Source organism: Cydia fagiglandana, chromosome 17, assembly GCF_963556715.1.
Source record: "Cydia fagiglandana chromosome 17, ilCydFagi1.1, whole genome shotgun sequence".
NCBI lineage: Eukaryota > Metazoa > Arthropoda > Insecta > Lepidoptera > Tortricidae > Cydia > Cydia fagiglandana.
The window spans coordinates 4,276,475-4,298,377 of NC_085948.1; the positions used below are offsets into that span (position 1 = coordinate 4,276,475).

Below are 21,903 nucleotides of genomic sequence, written 5' to 3' on the forward strand. Positions count from 1 at the left end.
TGTATCATCATACAAATAAAATGCCCTTACCAGGATTCGAACCCGGGACCATCGGCGTCATAGGCAGGGTCACTACCCACTAGGACAGACCGGTCGTCTGAATAATGAATTTATAAGTTACCATGCGTGTATGTGCATCATGAGATGTACAATCAACGGCAGAGAAAAGTGACCTCACTGCATAGAAGTTTGTAGGTATGCTATGCGAATAGATATTGCTGACTGTACAGAAAATGCACAGTCGAGGAAATTGATCATTTAGCAGTTTACGGTTTACTTTACATTGGATACCACACTTAACATTCTAAACACATTGATTTGGGTATTTTGTTTAAGGTGGTTCGCTTTCCATCCAAAAAACAATTGCGTTATATTAAGTAATTATACACTATTACTACATAAATAGGTGCGCATCTGTCTACTTTCATATGATTATTTGCGCTAAATTCATAGTAAAACTTTGTTTTAAACAGAAATCACGCAAAAAACTTTCTTAAATCTTCTTAAGGCTAGTTAACTACAAAAGCAAAATATATCTGACATTTCTCACTTTAGGTATATGTTACTCAATATTTAACACGCTCACGCTAACGCACACGCTCCCGCTAGCGCCCATGCCCTCCATCCACTCATCAAGTATGCACTAAGGGAATGGGCGAGCGGCGCGACACCTCGTCGTTATTTCATTGTCTGCAGCGTCAGCGGGCTAACCGGATCACTTGCTTGCCTGCCAATTATTTCACCATGACTCTGGCCTTTGCCCAGTTTGGGTAGCGCGTGCTTATTCGCTTTGTAAAAGCCCCCTTTACGGCTTTGGAGAAATGGAGAAAACATCAACTTTTCTAGTCGTGTAGCCGTGAAGAAATGAAGTCTGTCAAGAGTCTAGTTATTGTCTCGCAAATTGTGTTTTTTATTTTATTAGGATAGCTTAGTGTTACTAACATAACATAATTAAGTTTAGAGTGTGAGGTAGAAAATTTTATATAATGTTTTTTTTTTCGCCTACACACTGTCATGCAGTTTGGCGAAGCCAGGCGTGGCTCACTCCGCGATTTTGTCGCTTTGCTACAGGTAGCTAAAAGTACATCCGTTCGACCCCAATTTTGGGGTTTGCCATAAGCCGCGCGTGGAGCTGTCGCTACCTAGCGGCCATATCTGTGCTGATCGTGACAGACGCGTTTTGTTAGAGAGTGAGTCTTCTGTACCTAGTACTATTATTTATTCTGTGGCGAAGCTTTAAAGAAAATACTGTGTTTAAGGGTTTTTTGTAAATAAAAAAAAGGATGCTCAGATTTATTTAATCGTATGGCATGGTATGATAAACAGAAAACAACAGTTATAAACACAGATTAAGTCCAATCAGCCAGATTATACGATTACACGGAAATAAGAGCATTTGATTACTAATGGATCTCACGGTCAGGCAAAAATATATAAATCGCTAAAATAATTTGTAATACAGCTGTAAATATTTTGCCTGACGACTGTACGGATACTGTATAGCTAACCGAAACCGTATTAGTTGATCGGTTTAAAGTTAAAACCAATATTGGCGTAATTACATGCCGCGGTAGGTATTTGCAATTAGCGCGCGATAATCGTGTCACCGTGGTAATGAGTTGCATGCGAGCCCGTGTAATTGGTTAATCGTAATTAGTTCATTAGGTGCGTAGATATAATTTGTTTAGGTATCTGGGCATTATTTTTGAGAATCATGACGCTTTATCTATGACCTAACTACGTTTTTACCTTACATATTCATATATGAATATACCTAGTTCCATTCGTAGTAAGTACTTAAGTAAAGATTTTATTTTAACGATGTATCTTTTCCTGAGATCAGCATTCACTTTATTTGCCCAAATGTATTTTATTTTAAGATAATGGTATTAACTTAGGTTATAATTTGTGTCATTCTGTTCAGCGTTTTAAGAAAAACATGCATTTATATAATCGCATAGAAAATTTACAAATGAAATATCAGGAAAGATCTTTTTAAAGCAATGCTAAGCAACCAATTTATTTATTTTTGGATTGGATTTCCACGATTCGTGTGTTCTATGCTGGCATTTTTGTAATTTATAAAACCATTTTAATACCTAGCTATGCTTTGATTTGGTTAAAGCGATTGTTGCTCAGACCAAGCGAAACTGGATCCTATATCAATCCCACAAGGACACATACGTCGTCAGTTTAAGCATTTTCTTCACCGTGACGAGGCGTGGCCGGCCCGCTTGGCTGCCCACGGGGTGTCGCGCCCTCGCGAATCGGGAAAACAGCCCTTGCATCGATCGCTGCAGATTGGACAGATTTAAAGAAGCCTGCATATTCAATGAGGACACCGCTAGGTGCATATACCTATATTTAGAGATTAGGGTAACTTTTTACAGATAGCTAGAAATTTTGGAAGTGAGTCAAAACGAAACCAGTAAAATAAATGATCTTATGGAACCTGAAAAAACTCATTCAGGACCAACGTCATCACCGTATCATTATTACAACCTGGATCGTAATTAATTCTGTGTAAATAGTAAATAATTGATAGAAAGTAACTGTCCTACTATAGGTATTGTAACACTACTTTTTGTAACGTCAACTAGTACCTACGCCAAACTAACACCAAACATTGCTAATCGGGGGAAATAATTCGTGTATAAGCCAATTTTGGCATGGTTGTAGAGAATGGTGTATTAAACAAGATACTAAAAGTATTAGGTGTTTTATTGTATTTTCCTCTTACCCACACGTACGACAATCGGTGTTGTCAGAGTGTCCCATCTTGGCATTCACACACTTCATTTAATTAATTAAACAAGCTACATTACCTATGTATAATTTTAGGAAGTATGTTCTAATTTAGATCCTGTTTTACATATTGTATTGAATTTTTCTTTATTGTTACAGTTCAAGCGCCTACCGAGCGTCGCCTGCGGCGGCGGGAGACGCGCCCCCCGCGCCGCCGCTGTTCCTCCCCCCGCACCTCAGCCACCTCTCGCAGCATCTCAACCATCTGTCGCAACCCTTCTTCCCCAGTTTGAAAGGTAAGTACATAACACAGAACCTCTATACCTACCTTTTAAAGGGGCTCACTGATTACCTTTCCGCCGGACGATATCGGCCTGACAGTTAAACGCAAAATTTGATACCTCCGAACAACTGACTGGCTGATATCGTCCGGCGAACTGGTAATCTGTGGGCCCTTTATATTCTTACTGTAGGTACATTTTCCAGTGTCCTTATAATAGCCCTGGAGCCCAATTCTGATTATAATTTCTTGTTCTTGAACCATCCATCCATAAGGATATGAATCGGAAACGAGATCTTGACCTCCAATATAATAGATTTTTTCCTATTTTACAGTTGCGCATTTTATACTTACTTACTAGGAATTTTCAGTATGCCCATACTGAAAATTCCTGGAACTGGCCACTTAGAAAAAATAAGTCATATCAGAATCCAGAAACTTTAAGTATGGCTCTAATTGGGCTTTCCAAACAGATGAAGATTGATATACGAAGGTTATCTAAGGCAACATCGATAAAATAATTGTGTCAGATGTTTTATTTGCCAAATACTAATTTAATTAAACACGTGATTTTCAAAAGCAATAAATATTCTAAGCCAAGATTTGTAACCCTTCTGAAAATCCGTCAGTTTTGAAATTATGAAGGTTTGCTACTGAAGTACTTACATATCTAAACTGTCATATTTTCCCTCAGGTTGGGGCGCCCCCTGCCCCTGCTGTCCCAAAGAGGAAGCCCGTTCCACCAGCGTGGCCGAGCTCCGGCGTAAGGCCCACGAGCACTCGGCGGCGTTACTGCACTCCCTGGCCAGCTTCCAGTCGCGGGCGCTGCTGCCGCTACCGCTGCACCTGCCGCCGCTGCCCATGTCCCTGCTGCCGCACGAGCCGCCGCCGAATCAGCCGGACACACAGAAAAATATAGACTAAACCCGTAACACTCGGACAGACGCTTTTTAACCTTTTGACAACCACAGACCGCTATGGACGTCATCGGAAAGTCTTGCCACTGACGCCAACGACGGCTACAGATGTCAGCTTCGCCAATGCAATTGGGACTTACGCAGGACTCCGTAAAGATTAATTTCACTTAAATAATGGCGATCGCCTGGCATCCTGGGCACGGCATATTCCTTCGCCGTCTGGCGTTCAAAAAGGTAAAGGAGCGTAGGAAGATATTAACTAATTTAGTGTTAAATTTACCACGCGAAATGGATCGTCGTCATCGAATAACAACATGAAATACAGAGATTTAATTAATACCAGTTGGGCTTCTTAAAACCAAAATCTCACAAATGAAGATTCTAAAATGATTATTCGTAATCAACCTTGCTGTAGGCCGATTACTTAGCTCGTGATGCAGGTTCACTATGGGATTTAGGAAATATTCTAAAATAATTACTCTCGTAATGACACACCAACAACCTGTATTTTACCTGTGGTGTGGATTTTAATAAATGTTATAACCTCGAGCATCCCACGGTCCTCTTACTAGTACAAATAACCTCCAATGAAATTTAAATCGTTATTAAATGGAACAGATTTGCTTTTGTTTGTTTCGTTCGATTTAAAACAAAACAAATTCAATTCTGTTTTCTAATACCATTGTTTCAAATATGGCTGACAATTTTTCTTGTATGGTTGACTAGAGGATACGACAGACTTTGTATACATAAGTTCGTAATATCAACTGCGAATAAACAACACACAGAATACAAAACACACACACACAGAGAAACACACAGAATACAGTCCGACAGTAATTTATAACAAATGTTATGTTAAGTATAAACTTATTAATCGAGGATACTGTGGATTCTTGTGCCATATATATTAGTCGTGCCAAACTATGTGCCATAACCCTTAGCTTAAGATATTTCTTGTTCATTCCATTAAACTCTAATTGTATTTCATGAAACTACATGATTTGAAAGTGGAAGTGCCAAACTACAACCAGTATTAGATAGTATGCTGTTGAGGTTTTCGAAAGTAAAAAAATAATTTGAAGGATAACGATGCACTGCAGTGTCAAACTGAGTCAATATTTATTTTATTAGACGTAGGTAAATATTTTAAGATCACATTTACCTATTCTGCGGTGTGTTGGAATCCTCAATATTTATTACAGAAATTTAAAACCTACTTATACCTATTTGGAATTATTATTTAGTTCTTGTAAATACTTTTATATCATTGCAGTATTCGACCAAAAGCTGTTGTGAATATTTATTTTCTATGTGTCATATATAGGAAAAAATGTAAATAAATCAGTCATTGTTTTCATCATATACGAAATATGAAAGATAGTGTATAATATTGTATTTAACATAATACTTTTACTAGAAACTCCATTAGGAAGTTTTATTTGATGAAAACGGTGATTTTTATTGTTCAGTGACTCGATGTTTGTACGGTGTCTGTAGTTAAGTAGTTTTGTAAATAAATAACGTTTCAAATAATATAATAAGTAATTATTGTATTATATATTTGATATAATACTTAACATTTCTCCCAAAAAAACAGTTCAATCCATTGAAAAATCGGTCTTATGCCAACTTATGTAGGTACAAGAGGGCATGATGATCAAGTCGAAAGGATAGATTCCAAATTGTGTCTCTAAACTTTGGATCTTAAAAAGTGCATTGCATATTATGCATATGATATTAATTTCAATGTATATTATTAAATCTCATTTTGTACAGGCCGTGCCAGGCACTTTCATACATGAACATCTTTTTGATGGCTAATTTCGCAACCCTCCGGCCGCTACGCTGTAGGCACTTCGATGCGCTACGTAGCCATACTGCCGGATTCGAACTTTAAGATACGTCAATTAATAGATCTAGAAACGATATGGATTAGATGTGTCAGTGTCAAAAGTGACGTATTTGTTTGAAGAAACGTCACATTTGACACTGACATATCTAATTCATATCGTTTCTAGATCTATTAATTGACGTATCTTAAAGTTAGTATCGGGCCGATATTCTCGTATGCGCAATAAAAGTGTTAATAAGTAATAAACAAAGATATTATTTAGTGTTTCGAAAATTATCGATATTCAATCGCCATCAGATTAAGAGTAAACAAGGCAAGCATTACAGTACATGTACAGATATTTTTGCACACTTTAACTGCCCCGACAGTCCTGACACATCTTGGCAACTGTCTTTCCTTCCTGTATGTCCTTATTGCCACAATACTTTCCACTCGGAACAAATGTTAATACAGTTATGATATACATATAACATAGTATTGTAAGTAGACGTACAGTCCGCCCCATATTGTACATAGAGAGCCGGGAGACGACCACTGCACTATGCACGAACCGTGGAATTGTTGGGGCCGACTGTACTTGTATGATAATATAAATATTATACTTAATATATACGTACCTTAGGCACATTTAAATACCTAGTTGTTTTAATTACTGCAAAATAAACTATTATGTACATGAGATTTTGTTTGTTTTCTAATCTCACCCTGGCCCCTGTTTCACCAACGTGACAGGTGCGACGAATTGTAAAATCACTGTTGCTGACGTCACAGGCATCCATGAACTACGGTTACCGCTTACCATCGGGCGGGCCGTATTCCTGTTTGCCACCATCATTGTATTATTAAAAAAAACTTTATGATATCGGAAAAAAACAGAGGTTTCTCTTGCTAAGTTTATGACAATTGTCACAAGAAACACTACAATTGTCACGAAATTCCGACATATAACTCATTACCTGTCAAGAATTACCTACAATTCTTCTAAATCTTTGACAATTGTTACAAACGTCGCAGGAGAAATATCTGTTTTTTTCCGATATAATAAAGTTTTTTTAAATAATACAATGAAGGTGGCAAACAGGAATACGGCCCGCCCGATGGTAAGTGGTAATCGTAGCCCATGGATGCCTGTGACGTCAGCAATAGTGATTTTACAATTCGTCGCACCTGTCACCGATGTGAAATTGGGGCCAGACCTGTACCTGTAGGCTGTTAAGTAGGTACCTAACCCTTTGAATGCCAAAGAACCCTTACAGACGTCGTAAGTTATTTGATTGACCAAAAAAAGTCTGCAGCGGATTTGATAGCTGCGTGGGCAAATTTACTTTACGCCTACATTTTTTAAAATTGCCGTTTTTTTTTACTGACCGACTATTTTAAAATGGCAATAAATAGATTAAATATCTAAGGTCAATTAGCAAGGCTAGCAGTAAGGCTGACAGCAAGGCAGGAAGATTGGGTTGAGTTTTAAAACATTGAGGTAGAACTGTCTACAAACAGGAGCCGATGGAAGCAAATCGTACTATTTATCCAAATGACGTCCGATGATGACGATTTTCTGATATAAAAGTATGTACAGAAACAGAGACACTAAAAATTCTGGTGAATGGCAGAGAGTTTAATAATATGATGTATGTTATAAAAATAAGTAATTTAAATAAAGTAATCCTCGAGTATAAAAACTGTAAGACTAAAGATTAAAAACAAGTCTGCAGTTATTCTGTAAACATATTGTCATGACAATTTTCTTATAACTTGACCATAATTCCTATCCGCGGTCATCACACACTGGGGCTTCCAATCCCGTACTAATTTAGGGCCAGTTGCACCAACCACATTTGACAGACTGATCAACGTCAGCCGGCGCGCCCCGGCGCCTTACTATGAAACTTTCCATACATAAAAATTTAGCGAACTCTTTAACGATACGAACAGTTTGGTGCAACCGACCCTTAGTGTAAGAACGATGTTCGGTAGTTCACAAGAGACAGACTGCCCGATTCTAACATTTAGCATTTTAAAATACGTCAATATAGAAACGATATGGATTAGATGTGTCAGTGTCAAAAGTGCCGTTTTTGTTTGAAGAAACGTCACATTTGACACTGACATATCTAAACCACATCGTTTCTAGATCTATTAATTGACGTATCTTAAAGTTAGAATCGGGCCGATATTCTCGTATGCGCAATAAAGGTGTTAATAAGTAATAAACAAAGATATTATTTAGTGTTTCGAAAATTATCGATATTCAATCGCCATCAGATTAAGAGTAAACAAGGCAAGCATTACAGTACATGTACAGATATTTTTGCACACTTTAACTGCCCCGACAGTCCTGACACATCTTGGCAACTGTCTTTCCTCCCTGTATGTCCTTATTGCAACAATACTTTCCACTCGGAACAAATGTTAATACAGTTATGATATACATATAACATAGTATTGTAAGTAGACGTACAGTCCGCCCCATATTGTACATAGAGAGCCGGGAGACGACCACTGCACTATGCACGAACCGTGGAATTGTTGGGGCCGACTGTACTTGTATGATAATATAAATATTATACTTAATATATACGTACCTTAGGCACATTTAAATACCTAGTTGTTTTAATTACTGCAAAATAAACTATTATGTACATGAGATTTTGTTTGTTTTCTAATGTCACCCTGGCCCCTGTTTCACCAACGTGACAGGTGCGACGAATTGTAAAATCACTGTTGCTGACGTCACACATAGGGGTATTTCACTAAAAAAGCTGGCCATTAGTAGAATGTATCAAGACGTAGAATCCCGGGAAAAGGGTAGCCGAACTCCTTAGTCATATAATTCATAGATACTAGAACAATATTTATTTTTCGCTGCGTGTGGTGGGTATTTGTGAAATCGGTGTCATTTAACCGCTCTTACTAAAACACATCTACGAAAGCGGAAATTCGTTAATAAATATTACAATTGTTATGCGTTGTTTAGACAACAAATAAGGTGATATTTTAAAATGTCTGTTCGGGAAATGGATTCACCAGGTATGCTTAATTTAATTTGTTTATTATTATTTTCTTACTAAGGGTTATATACATTTAATATCAAATTTCAGTAAGTACTCTCTTGCACTATGAATTTACGAATTTGACTTGAACTCAAAAGGCCGAAAGTTGTTCTATTGGGCTATATTGGGCTAAATTTGTAGTTCTATTCGACAGGACATTTAATTCTCTAGCAATTTTATTTAAAATTAGGGTGCCCAGAAGTGCCCATTAACGAATTACGAGAATTTTTACACTGAGCGATATTACCAAACAAAGTTTATTTTTGCGGTCGGAAAAAATAATTTTCTGATTTATCATGGCAGGTCCTTCTGGCGTGAGAGTAGTGACCAGAGAATACATTGTTCGTATGATGAAAGACTGTAACGAACCCCAATTTCTACAAAAACTTGATGCAGTCATGAATAAAATGACCCCAACCGTGCACAAAATTTTACTGCATGGTCCTGTTGTAATGAAATATGCCCTTCTCCCTATAGGAAAATTGTCCGGAGAGGCAGCCGAGGCCAGAAATAAGCACTTCCGAGAATTTAGGAAGAGCTTTTCAAGGAAGTTCTCGAGAGAGCAGTGCAATTTGGACGTCTTAAATCGGCTGCTACTTACGTCAGATCCGTTTTTGAGCAGCATTAGGCCTAAGCCTCTAAAATCAGCGAAACCATTTAGCCTTGCTGCTAGGGACATGATGCTTGGCCCAAACATAGACGCAAACGCGATGTCAGATGACTTATCATCAGATTCAACAGGTGAAAGTGATGAAGGGTCGTCTGATTGATCAGATAGTAGCTGTTTATCAACTAATTAAAACTTGAAGAATGTTTTATTCTGCTATTGACCGGTATATAAACGATACAACACTACACCAACCGGCAAATGTATAAAAGTTGTATAAAATAAATTAAAATAGCATATTTGGATTCACACAATAGAACTCCTGATACAAATGTACATAAATAATTTTGGCCAGCTTTTCTAGTGAAATACCCCTATGTGCGTCACAGGCATCCATGAACTACGGTTACCGCTTACCATCGGGCGGGCCGTATTCCTGTTTGCCACCATCAGTGTATTATTAAGAAAAACTTTATGATATCGGAAAAAAAACAGAGGTTTCTCTTGCTAAGTTTATGACAATTGTCACAAGAAACACTACAATTGTCACGAAATTCCGACATATAACTCATTACCTGTCAAGAATTACCTACAACTCTTCTAAATCTTTGACAATTGTTACAAACGTCGCAGGAGAAATATCTGTTTTTTTCCGATATAATAAAGTTTTTTTAAATAATACAATGAAGGTGGCAAACAGGAATACGGCCCGCCCGATGGTAAGTGGTAATCGTAGCCCATGGATGCCTGTGACGTCAGCAATAGTGATTTTACAATTTGTCGCACCTGTCACCGATGTGAAATTGGGGCCAGACCTGTACCTGTAGGCTGTTAAGTAGGTACCTAACCCTTTGAATGCCAAAGAACCCTTACAGACGTCGTAAGTTATTTGATTGACCAAAAAAAGTCTGCAGCGGATTTGATAGCTGCGTGGGCAAATTTACTTTACGCCTACATTTTTTAAAATTGCCGTTTTTTTTTACTGACCGACTATTTTAAAATGGCAATAAATAGATTAAATATCTAAGGTCAATTAGCAAGGCTAGCAGTAAGGCTGACAGCAAGGCAGGAAGATTGGGTTGAGTTTTAAAACATTGAGGTAGAACTGTCTACAAACAGGAGCCGATGGAAGCAAATCGTACTATTTATCCAAATGACGTCCGATCATGACGATTTTCTGATATAAAAGTATGTACAGAAACAGAGACACTAAAAATTCTGGTGAATGGCAGAGAGTTTAATAATATGATGTATGTTATAAAAATAAGCAATTTAAATAAACTAATCCTCGAGTATAAAAACTGTAAGATTTTAGATTAAAAACAAGTCCGCAGTTATTCTGTAAACATATTGTCATGACAATTTTCTTATAACTTGACCTATCCGCGGTCATCACACACTGGGGCTTCCAATCCCGTACTAATTTAGTGTGAGAACGATGTTCGGTAGTTCACAAGAGACAGACTGCCCGATTCTAACATTTAGCATTTTAAAATACGTCAATATAGAAACGATATGGATTAGATGTGTCAGTGTCAAAAGTGCCGTTTTTGTTAGGGTTCCGTACCCAAAGGGTAAAACGGAACCCTATTACTAAGACTTCGCTGTCCGTCCGTCCGTCCGTCCGTCCGTCTGTCACCAGGCTGTATCTCACGAACAGTTGAAATTTTCACAGATGATGTATTTCTGTTGCCGCTATAACAACAAATACTAAAAACAGAATAAAATAAAGATTTAAATGGGGCTCCCATACAACAAACGTGATTTTTGACCAAAGTTAAGCAACGTCGGGAGGGGTCAGTACTTGATGGGTGACCGTTTTCTTTTTGCTTTTTTTTGTTTTTTTTTTTTTTGCATTATGGTACGGAACCCTTCGCGCGAGTCCGACTCGCACTTGCCCGGTTTTTTTGAAGAAACGTCACATTTGACACTGACATATCTAATCCACATCGTTTCTAGATCTATTAATCGACGTATTTTAAAGTTCGAATCGGGCCGAGAATTTAACCACGACACATTGTCGTTACGCCTCTAGGTATCCCTACTGGGAACACTACGGCACCGGCGTAGCGAGATGACTCCATAGCAGAGTAAAAAAAAAAGAATTGGGTAAATTAGAAATACTCGTTCAGAAACACTTAGGCCCACTTGCACCATCCCAATAACCCGGGGTTAAGCATTTAAACCGTTAACCCAGTGTCGAATTGTACTGGTAACCATGGTAACTCCAGGTTTAACCGGTTAACCTCAGGTTAGTGGAATGGTGCAAGTGGGCCTTATCATAAAAATTACTTCTGGCCTTTACGTAGACATCTTGCAATTTATAACAACACTCATTACTACCTACGCGTCTGTCGTCCATTTCGTAAAACCCATTATTTCCAATGATTTACAGCATTTTTGCAACAGTTCGAGCAAGAACAACAGTATATCTCGGAGTTTAGCCATTTTTCATTAACTAATGAAAATGCTTAGATTTTATGGGATGTATTTATGAACCAAGTTTGGCAATAAAGGGTTTGTTTCTTACAAACTTGGGTTATGCTTTCTCAATTGTGGTGATTAGTTTGCGGGAGTTTTTTGAACAGGTGTCAATTAAAAGAAAGAGTGGATGAGAAAGTTCTGAACCAATGGAAAGGGAAATTCTAAATATTTTGACGGCATGCAAAAAGTAGAAAGTTCTCAATTCGTCGAAATCGGGATGTTTCCCGATGTTTAAAGACGACTGGACCGATTTAGATTTTTTTTTATTCGAAAGGGTGCATTTTCGGTTAGGTCTCATCTTCTTTATTGTAATATGCAAATTGCAAGTGTTTTGATCTTCAAATTAATAGAAGTATTTTGTTAGTAAGGTTGGATCTTGTCAGTAGAAAAGGCGGCAAATTTGAAAAATGTAGGCGCGAAGGGATGCCGAGTCATAGAAAATTTGAATTTCGCGCCTTTTTCTACTGACAAGATTTGCTTGACCGTCTATTATTCGTATAATATTTCCTCTCGGAAAGTAGTCACACGACGGAGAGAAGTCATCATCATCATATCAGCATACTCTCGTCCACTGCTGGACATAGGCCTCTCCTATTGCACGCCATTGAGCACGATTTGCGAAGATGCATTTATGAAGAAGATAGATTTGAGATTTGATTTTCGAAGATAAGTACATAATACTTATTGTAAGTGAACTGAAATCACTACTCAGAGTACTCAGTGATTGAGTGATGAAAACAAAATAATGTTAATTGTCAATTATTTAACACTCAAATTGCAACCCAGGATTCATTATATTGGTGATATCCACATTGAATCGAATCTAACTCTATGATGGGAACATACGTAGGTATTTATTTAAAGATTACACATAAGTGTGTGTATCAGGTGATCATCGCAGTAAACCGCAGAACTAGCCAAGATTTATGCGCCAAGTTGCGGCGCAGGTGGCGAGCTAAGTTCGCTATTTACTACCGAATAAACATTGATAACAATGCAAGTTTGCACTTTATGTGTGGGGGGGTTTTGGGTGTAACAAAACAACGTAATCTTGTGTATTGGTTTTATTTAACTTTGAAATATTATGTTGTGAACATTGGATTGTAGGTACCTACCGTTTTACAGTCGTAGCACATTATTGCGGCTTATATAAACAATAAATTGTATCGAAAAATAATAAATACTTCCAAAGCGGACCTGCCACTTTCTAAAACTTACCTACCTAACACATAAAAAAAACAGGCGTATCTTATTATTTATTTCATTAAAACAATATTTAAAATCACTACACTTACATATAAAAAGTAATTACTATCAAAATGTAAAGACTGAATGTTCCATGATTCTAAAAGTGATAAGATAACTAAATACAAACTAGTTACCTATCCTGCCGCTACATTCGCTATAACATACATATTTATATCAAAGCACATAGAATGTTGCACGCTGTTACAGGATTTTAATCTCTAATTTTAAAACTACTACTATAGACCATCCGCTTAATGAGTCCTCGCCTGCGCGGTACGGGGGCGACGGGGTATGACGACTAAGCCCCTCCCCCCCCCCACTCCGAATACCCCGTCCTACCCCGTCGCCCCCGTACCGCGCAGGCGAGGACTCATTTAAGCGGTCGGTCTATAACTACTAATATACATTAGCTATAACAAGTCCTTGGTGCGTACGTTCCGCCGGACGGCGTTGTTGAACCCCTCCCGGTACTGGTAGAACACGCTGCTCGACGATATCACGTCGGGAACAGCATCTGTGTACCGAAAAAATGTAGGTATACAGTCTTGGTAGCGAACTATTTATATACTTTCGAATTGCTATACACATCAGAATAGCTTTTGCTGCGAGAAAGCAGGCCTGTAGGTTGTTAAAATCATCTAAAATGTTAAATTAACAAAAAAACAAAAAAAAAATTGATGTAAAATTAGCACCTGTTGTTAAAGCCTCTTTCATTTCTCATACCTATGAGACTCTAAGTGCCAGTTGCACCAACCACATTTGACAGACTGATCATCGTCAGCCGGCGCGCCCCGCGCCTTTACTATGAAACTTTCCATACATAAAAATTTAGCGAACTCTTTAACGTTCGTAACAGTTTGGTGCAACCGACCCTAAGAGTCTAAGTACCTACTTAGAAAATGGCTCATTGCTTATCTAATGAAGCGCGTTGAAAGTTATACGTTATGGCCCTAGGGCGTTTTACTCGTTACTTTACCAGTAGTTATTTTTTTATTCAATTCGCATGACGCCCAATTGTTATGCCTGGTTTTGCTTTTAGTAAACGTATTTACGCGCATCTAAATTTTCACTCAAGTGACTGGTACTTATTATAATTATTTTTAGAATTTTGATTGTACGCTATTTACTAATTACTAAAACGCCAATCAAATATTCAAACGTAACTTTATTTATACGTTCCCATTCGGCAATATGTAACGCATATGTAAAGCGTGTAGCAGATGCCGCCGCCGCGTTTATATCAATTATACGGGGTTCTAAGCTGCACTAATGTTGCAATAACGGCGAGTGATAATTCAGGCTAATCGAGACTAATGCTGTGTCGTTTATGCTTTTATGAGCATGGAGACATTCCGGTACAATGTTATTATTGTTATGAATACACAGAGGAACCTCGATAGGGACCGTGCGCGTCTGCCATCTTGTGGCCTGAATAGGAAACATATGTGCACATGTACATTGCCAAAGCAAGTGCTACCATCTACCGTTCTCGGCGGTACGTTTCCTTGTGCATAGTAGGTTCTGCCATCTTGTGGGCTACATCGGAAGCATAAATGACACATTTACGCCTCGCGTCAAAAATCTAACGGCTCCTATGCTTGCTATGCTCAAATACTTGGTACTAAATGTATTTCCATATGTATTAAGTCCAAAAATCGATTTTTAATTATTTGATACTCTCTTGCCTTATTGTTCATATCCTATAGCTAATGTGTAAGTATGAATATATTCTGTGTGGTGGATAAGACTGTTGAATGTTGAATATGTTTTCACATGATTACAAAACAAAAGCGAAAAAGACCAGGTAGGTAGCTGATTACAAAACATAGAATGTTATCTAAAATGTTTTTTTTTTTTTTTTATAATAAACTGATCGGCGATTGGCTCTAGTCACACCTGATGGAAAGTGAAGACAGAGCCTAAGATGTAGCTCACCGGTTCAGTAATAGCCTATTCACTCTAGCTTTAAAGAGACCGAGGTCATATTTTTCAGGGAATACAGATGCCGGGAGCGCATTCCATTCCTTAGCCGTCCTTACCAAAAAAGACGAGGCAAATCGTTTTGTGCGGACAAATGGAATACTAACCACGAACGGGTGCATTCGCTCCCCGCGCCTGGATGTCCGATGATGGAAAGGGGATGGTGGGATCAGGTCATGCAGCTCTTGTGCGCACTCTCCAGAATGTATCCGATAGAACACCGATAGACATGCGACTCTTCGGCGATGATCGAGGCTCTGTAACTTCGATTTGACAGCTGGGTCATCGCCTAAAAGTCCATGAGCCCGGCGCTCTATTGAGTCCAGGGCCGCCAGCTGATACTTGGCGGAACCGTCCCAAAGGTGGCAGCAGTATTCCATGCACGAACGGACCTGTGCTTGGTATAAGGAGAGAAGCTGACTCGGCGTGAAGTACCGCCTCACCTTAAATAGGACACCAAGTTTCTTGGCAGCAGTTTTAGCCCTGGACTCAATAGTCGACCCGAAGTTTAGGTTCGATTTTAGACTTAGACCAAGAAGCTCAAGACGGTTGGTCACGGGAAGGGACACATTCCGGAAAGTGGGAGCCAAGGTGAACTGGCTCCGTTTTGCGGTGAATAGGCACGCCTGTGTTTTGGTGGCGTTGAATCCAACCAAGTTGGCCTCGCCCCATTCGGACACGGCTTCTAAGGACAAATTCAACCGCTCCACCATGGTCTCTCTAAGGGTTTCGATGTCACCTACACTGGCTCTCGCGTTAGAAAGGTATCTCTCTGCAACTGTGCTGTCATCCGCATACCCAAAGATACCAGGCTTGAGCAGATCGTTGATGTGCAGCAGAAAGAGGGTTGCAGAGAGGACTGAGCCCTGAGGCACCCCGGCGTTAATAGCCAGAAGATCAGACGAGCATCCATCAAGGACAACTCGAATAGATCGGCCCCTCAGGAAGTCAGTGATCCAGAAGCGCAGGCCAGTGGAGATCCCATACGCGGATAGCTTGCTTATTAGGCTGTCGTGCCAGACTCTGTCAAATGCCTTGGAAATGTCGAGGGACACGGCGATAGCCTCGCCATGTCTCTCGATGGCCTCGCCCCAAAGGTGAGTGGCATAAATCAGAAGGTCCCCGGTAGACCGGTTTCGGCGAAAACCGTATTGCCGATCACTGAGGAGATCGTTACCTTCGAGGTATGCCAGGAGCTTGGTGTTCAATACACGCTCCATAATCTTGCAGAGTATGGAGGTGATCGCGATGGGCCGATAATTTGACGGGTCAGCACGACTACCTTTTTTCGGTACAGGCTGTACGTTTGCAAGCTTCCACGACTCGGGGACTCGACCCGACCTCAGGGAGAGACGATACAGGCGTGTTAATATCGGGGACAACTCAGGCGCACAAGTTTTCAACACAATTGCTGGAACTCCGTCAGGACCACTAGCTTTGTTCACGTCTAGACAGCGCAGTGCTTTCAAAACCTCCTTTTGGTGTATTTTAACTGAGACTAATATATCATGTCTATTATATATATGCTATTAATATATGTATTTTAACTGAGACTAATATATTATGTCCAAATGAGACTAATATATCAAACATAAAGTAGAGTATGTTCGGAAAGAAAAATGTCGTGGAATGGATTGGGCCTCATACATTCCACTATTCTTCTCTTTCCGCACAAACTCTAGTTCATAAGAAAACTACCTATCCACCAACAACACGAATCATCTACATATCCTTCCAGCAAACCGAAAATAAAGCAGACTCACACAGCAAATTAATTTCAACTAAAACCAATAACAATAAAGTCCAATTTCGCCTGCGTTTCCCATTACACTTTCATTATGGATGGTTATGTATAAAGTCATATAAAACGCCATTCGGAGTGTTTGCGCTAGTTAATTACTCCATTGTGCGCTAGATGTCGTTACATAATGCATATTCTTTATTAACATACGCTTCATTATTCCCTGTGTTAGTTTTAAGTGCTTCCCGGTGATAGAGAATAGGTTAATTTTAACTTAGTTTTTGTTTAAATACGAATTTATAATAGGATCGGGTAAAAGTTTGAGATACTTAACATTTTCATACTACTTGCCAGGTAGACAAATAATTTAGAGTGATTTCCCTTGAAAATGTTTTTTTAAGTAAGTCGCTCAACAAGTCGACAACAGAGACATCCATTGGCGGCCTAGGCCGGCAAAATGAGCACTATAGCTAAATCTGAGGTGTAGGTATGTCACGCGCACACTACCTGCCAATAGCCCTAGCAGCTCACATAATTTTTTGATTGGTCTTTGCTATTTCTGCACATTTTTAAGCACGTTCCATACCTTAGTGAGAAAACGGACTGTGAACCTATCCGGTAGGTATACTATCTACATGAGTGTTGGTCCCTAATTTCTCTGTCTCTATTATAACTATAACACTCGGTTAAACCCTTGAAACTACGCTAATCATCACACATCCATTACAATAAACAGTGGAATCAAACAGCAAAGTCGATTTCCCGGCCGCCCGCGGCGGGGGAGCGGAGCTCGGAACAATTAATTTATACGCCGGCTCGTTATAACTTCGTCTCATTGTACAGTGAGACTATTTGATTTGGGACTTTTTAATCAACTGGGAGCCCGATGAGATTTCCGAATTTGAAATGTGTTGAGCGGGCTTTAATTGTTTTTATTGTAGAATTATTTGAGAATGAAGTAAAAAGTGATTAGTGTTTTAGCGCCACTCACTTCACAGCGCACCATTCACTAACTGAATATACATGTTTCTTTTGTCGTCAGATGTAATTGTTAGGAATTGTTAGTGTGATATAGGTACAAAATCAGTAACATTTTCACTAGATAAGCACGAGGCGATACAGCTGTACAACTTAACACATTCACTGCCAGCGAGCCGCTGGGCGAGTTCTCTGTTCGTAGGTTAGGTTTTCTTCTGTTATCGGCTCGCGCTGGCACTGAATGCGTTAATGACATCGACTTTAATGTTAACTTGGTTTATATTCAATTGTTCGACATGTTTTTCTTTGTACATGACGATCCTTATTGGGAGACACAATTTTATTAATCTTATTATTTTTTATTTTAAATATACAGTGTAAACTCCATATAGCGTCACTCGATATAACGTTTCACTCTCTATAACGTCGACATTTTATGGCTATAGTTGCGTTACTTTAATATTAATTCCTCTCTATATGAAGAAAACTCTCCATAACGTCAAAAATTGTCCGGTCCCTTGAGTGTCGCTATATAGAGTTTACACTGTATAGTTAATGTAATTTTTGACGATCATGATGAGAAGATAAACATAATTTTGACGAATGTAGCAAATTTATAGTGTAATTTTCATCTTGAAATAAAGAAATCTAAAATCTAAATCTAAATCTAATAGACTTTATAATATTATTGTATCGGTATCGTGTTGTCGATCCGAACCTGCAGTGACTTTTTTTTGGGCAAGAGACGACAATTTAAACATGCAGTATGTTTAAATTGTATTGCATGTAAAAAAGTCTTAATTGCGTCTGAAAATTGCTAAAACAGTTATTTAAAACTGTCAAAACAAAAGCCGTTATGTTTCCACTTTGACTTTGTTAGAAAGAATCAAAAAGTAAACTAGGTATAGTCAGACCGTAAAAAGTCTGCAGCGATTTTGATAGCCCACGCGGTGCAAATGTCATTTTAAACGTCAAACTTCTATGAAATTATGCCGTATAAATAACACACTGCGTGGGCTATCAAATCCGCTGCAGACTTTTATTGGTGCGACTTTATTACCAACGGGGTTAATATAGATATTGTATAAAGGTTCCATTTCACACCACACGCCAATGCCTAGGCATCCCCCGCCAAGTATAATGAGCTCCCGAATCGGATTTAAATATTAAATATCAATTCCGACTGTACGCGCCAGAAACAATATAAATGTAGACGCCGAGTGAATTTACATTCAATCCCATTACGAATCGCGTTGAGATTATTAACCAGTCACCTTAACGATGGGGGGTGGTGGGGGTATTGCTGATAATTTAAAGAGGACTATATTCGTGAGAATTAAAGGGGGTTTGTGACGTTTTAAAATGGTGAATAAGGCTTGGCGCAGATACAATTATGTACTTATAGGAATGTAGATTGTACTTATAAGGGCGTGGTTTGAGAGGCGATTTTGAAGACAGGAAAATTTGATGGTGAATAATTGTTATGGTTCTCGGTACATAAATAAGTAACATAATCAGAACAGATAACCATGCCGACGGAGTCACTCTGCGTGGGGAACTTAATTCCTTGTGGTTTGGCCTTTGGCCACCCAAAAATACATCTACTTCACAAAAACTAGCTTTGTGAACTTGACTCTTCGGCCTTGACTGTTCGGAAAGAGAAGAGTCGTACATTCCACGACTCTTCTCTTTCCGCACAGACTCTAACTATGAAACATCCCAACTATATATTTTTTAGAGAACGGATTATCGACGGCAAAACTGACCCGACAGCAAAATTGGTCTTCAAATTGGTTGCAGATTGCATATCCTATTCGATGTACTTACGAGTTGAGTTACGGTAGGTACATCGCTATACGCTATACATGCATAGCGCTACCTCACACACAGTGTGATAACCGCGTTATACCTCAAAAACAATTCCCAATCTATTAAAGCCACGATCGGCGAATCGGCGGGCTCAGGTGCGCGAGTCGGCGTCGGCGCGCCAATGAATATTAACAACCCTTTCGCTGCCGTAATTGAGAATAATAGGCGGGCGTGCGACGGAGATTAACGTTATGTGATAAAGACGGTTGCGGGGACCGATTGCTATGTGGATTACGAATTTACGACAATTTCGGTAAGTATATGAAATGTTAGGAGGAATTAAAACTTTTTGAAGGTAATTTTTATGGGATTTAGTTCAATAGAGAACAGCGATAATCTTACGAAAGAACTGGGGCCTTATTCGACAAGCGACGTTTGACGTATCGTGATGTTGAACTTCCGTTGAATCTGAACAATCCTGTGTCAAAATTTGACATTAGCAATCCACAGTTAGGTGACAACCAGAAACCATTATAAACCTTAAAGTAGTAATAAAACAAAGTTGATATTTGTTGAATTATTGGTTGTGCCAAAGGATATTATCCACACTTGATGAACATGCGGTTCATTCAACTGTTGAATTGAAGTGGACGCGAAATCTGACAGTTGTACATGTCGGATAGGGGCCTTGTTTGAAAATGCGTTTGTGGTGGAACGGCACTAAAGGGGGTTTTCAGAAAAAATGGTACCATTTATGTACTTTTTGCGAAAAACCGTCAACTTTTGGGTTATTTAGACTCAGAATCACGAGTACTATTGAATGAGACAAAGAAAAAGTGTCCCCAGTTTTTTATACAAATGTTGGGTGTCCGTTTTGTAACGGTCCATACAAAATGTATGTGAAAATGCTTTACAAAACTGTCATTTAAATCGTTAGTCCTTGTGATTCCGAGTAGAAATAACCCAACAGTTCATGGATTTTCAAGAAAAAGTTAATGGTACACTTTTAAGTGAAAATGCCCTAAAACATTAAAGTTTTCTTTACAGTACATTGCATAAAATTTTAGATCACACATAAATTGGGGAAATACGATTTACGAATTATAGCGTTGAGATCATGTAGTAAATATCTATTATTAACCTCTAATGTCTAGAATAGGTACTTGAATAGCATTCGAAGAAATTGAACTCATTTATAAAGAGACTCACCTGATCTTTGAACCTGAGACATTGGAACTATGCGCCCGAAGAAATCCTTGTGTACCTGCAACAAATATTATAATTATCTAAAATTTGCTTAATGAACCTGAATATGAGGAGTGAAAAGGATAGACTAAAAAATATCTATGCAAGAACACGATAGAATATAGTTTTCGATTGCTGCAAAAGAGAACCCGACTGTAAAGTTGTACCCTCAACTTGCAATTTAGATTTAGGGTTTTTTATATTATTTCCACTTAGAATTACGAGCTCTTTCGATCCTAATACGAGAAAAAAAGTGTTTCCAAAATTTAATACAATTTTTTTGCTGTCCGTTTTGTTACGGTCATAGAATTTGTATTGAAAACCGTAACCAATAAAAATGGAAAAAGCTCGTGATTTTGAGTAGATATAATATAAAAATTCCCAATTCTAGCACAAAAATTTTTGGTACAACTTTAAATAGAAATGCCCACAGAACGGCTATTCTCAACGACAATTGTTGTGTTTAGTTAGACCACATACTTTAAAAGAGCGAGCGCCAAACGGACTTCGTAAAACCTTTTTATGAAGTCTGTGGATAGCAGTATATGGATAAAGGACTAAAGGTACAGTCTTAAAAAACTCGTCACACCTCACGCCGCCAAGCACCACTCGGCGCGACACTAACCGCGGCCGCTAACAACTTGACACTAACGACGTGACTCTAATGACATCGCGACTAACGACATCGGCGTGACGACTGCGCTAATTGTAGACGCAGGCGCCGTGGGCGTTGCGCGCTGGCGTGCTTGAGGTTATGTGGCTCTATTTTATAGGTACAGAGTGATTCTGGAGACTTAAGCAGAATCAACCCTATGCGTTCAGCAAATTGTTGTGTTTAGACTAGATACTTTAAAAGAGAGCGCCACACGGACTTCGTAAAACCTTTTTATGAAGTTCAAGTCTGTGGATAGCAGTCTCTGGCTAAAGGTGAAACCCTAAAGAACTCATAACAATCATAACA

General features: G+C 38.8%; 2 protein-coding genes across 2 annotated transcripts in view; one reads left to right on the plus strand and one right to left on the minus strand.

Annotated features, from left to right (window-relative positions):
- Nucleotides 1–6,476, plus strand: part of LOC134672828 (dorsal root ganglia homeobox protein) — a 118,882-nt gene extending 112,406 nt beyond the window's left edge. The window contains exons 9-10 of the mRNA XM_063530783.1: nucleotides 2,905–3,041; nucleotides 3,720–6,476. Of these exons, the coding sequence (XP_063386853.1) occupies nucleotides 2,905–3,041; nucleotides 3,720–3,949 (367 nt within the window). The 3' untranslated portion in view covers nucleotides 3,950–6,476. The remainder of the gene's footprint in view (nucleotides 1–2,904; nucleotides 3,042–3,719) is intronic.
- A 7,104-nt stretch (nucleotides 6,477–13,580) lies between these two features.
- The window catches only part of LOC134672946 (chromosome transmission fidelity protein 18 homolog), a 60,568-nt gene continuing 52,245 nt past the window's right edge, over nucleotides 13,581–21,903 (minus strand). Inside the window, exons 17-18 of the mRNA XM_063530897.1 lie at nucleotides 20,907–20,961; nucleotides 13,581–13,703 (exon numbers count right to left, since the gene is read on the minus strand). Coding sequence (XP_063386967.1) covers nucleotides 13,600–13,703; nucleotides 20,907–20,961 — 159 coding nt within the window. The 3' untranslated portion in view covers nucleotides 13,581–13,599. The remainder of the gene's footprint in view (nucleotides 13,704–20,906; nucleotides 20,962–21,903) is intronic.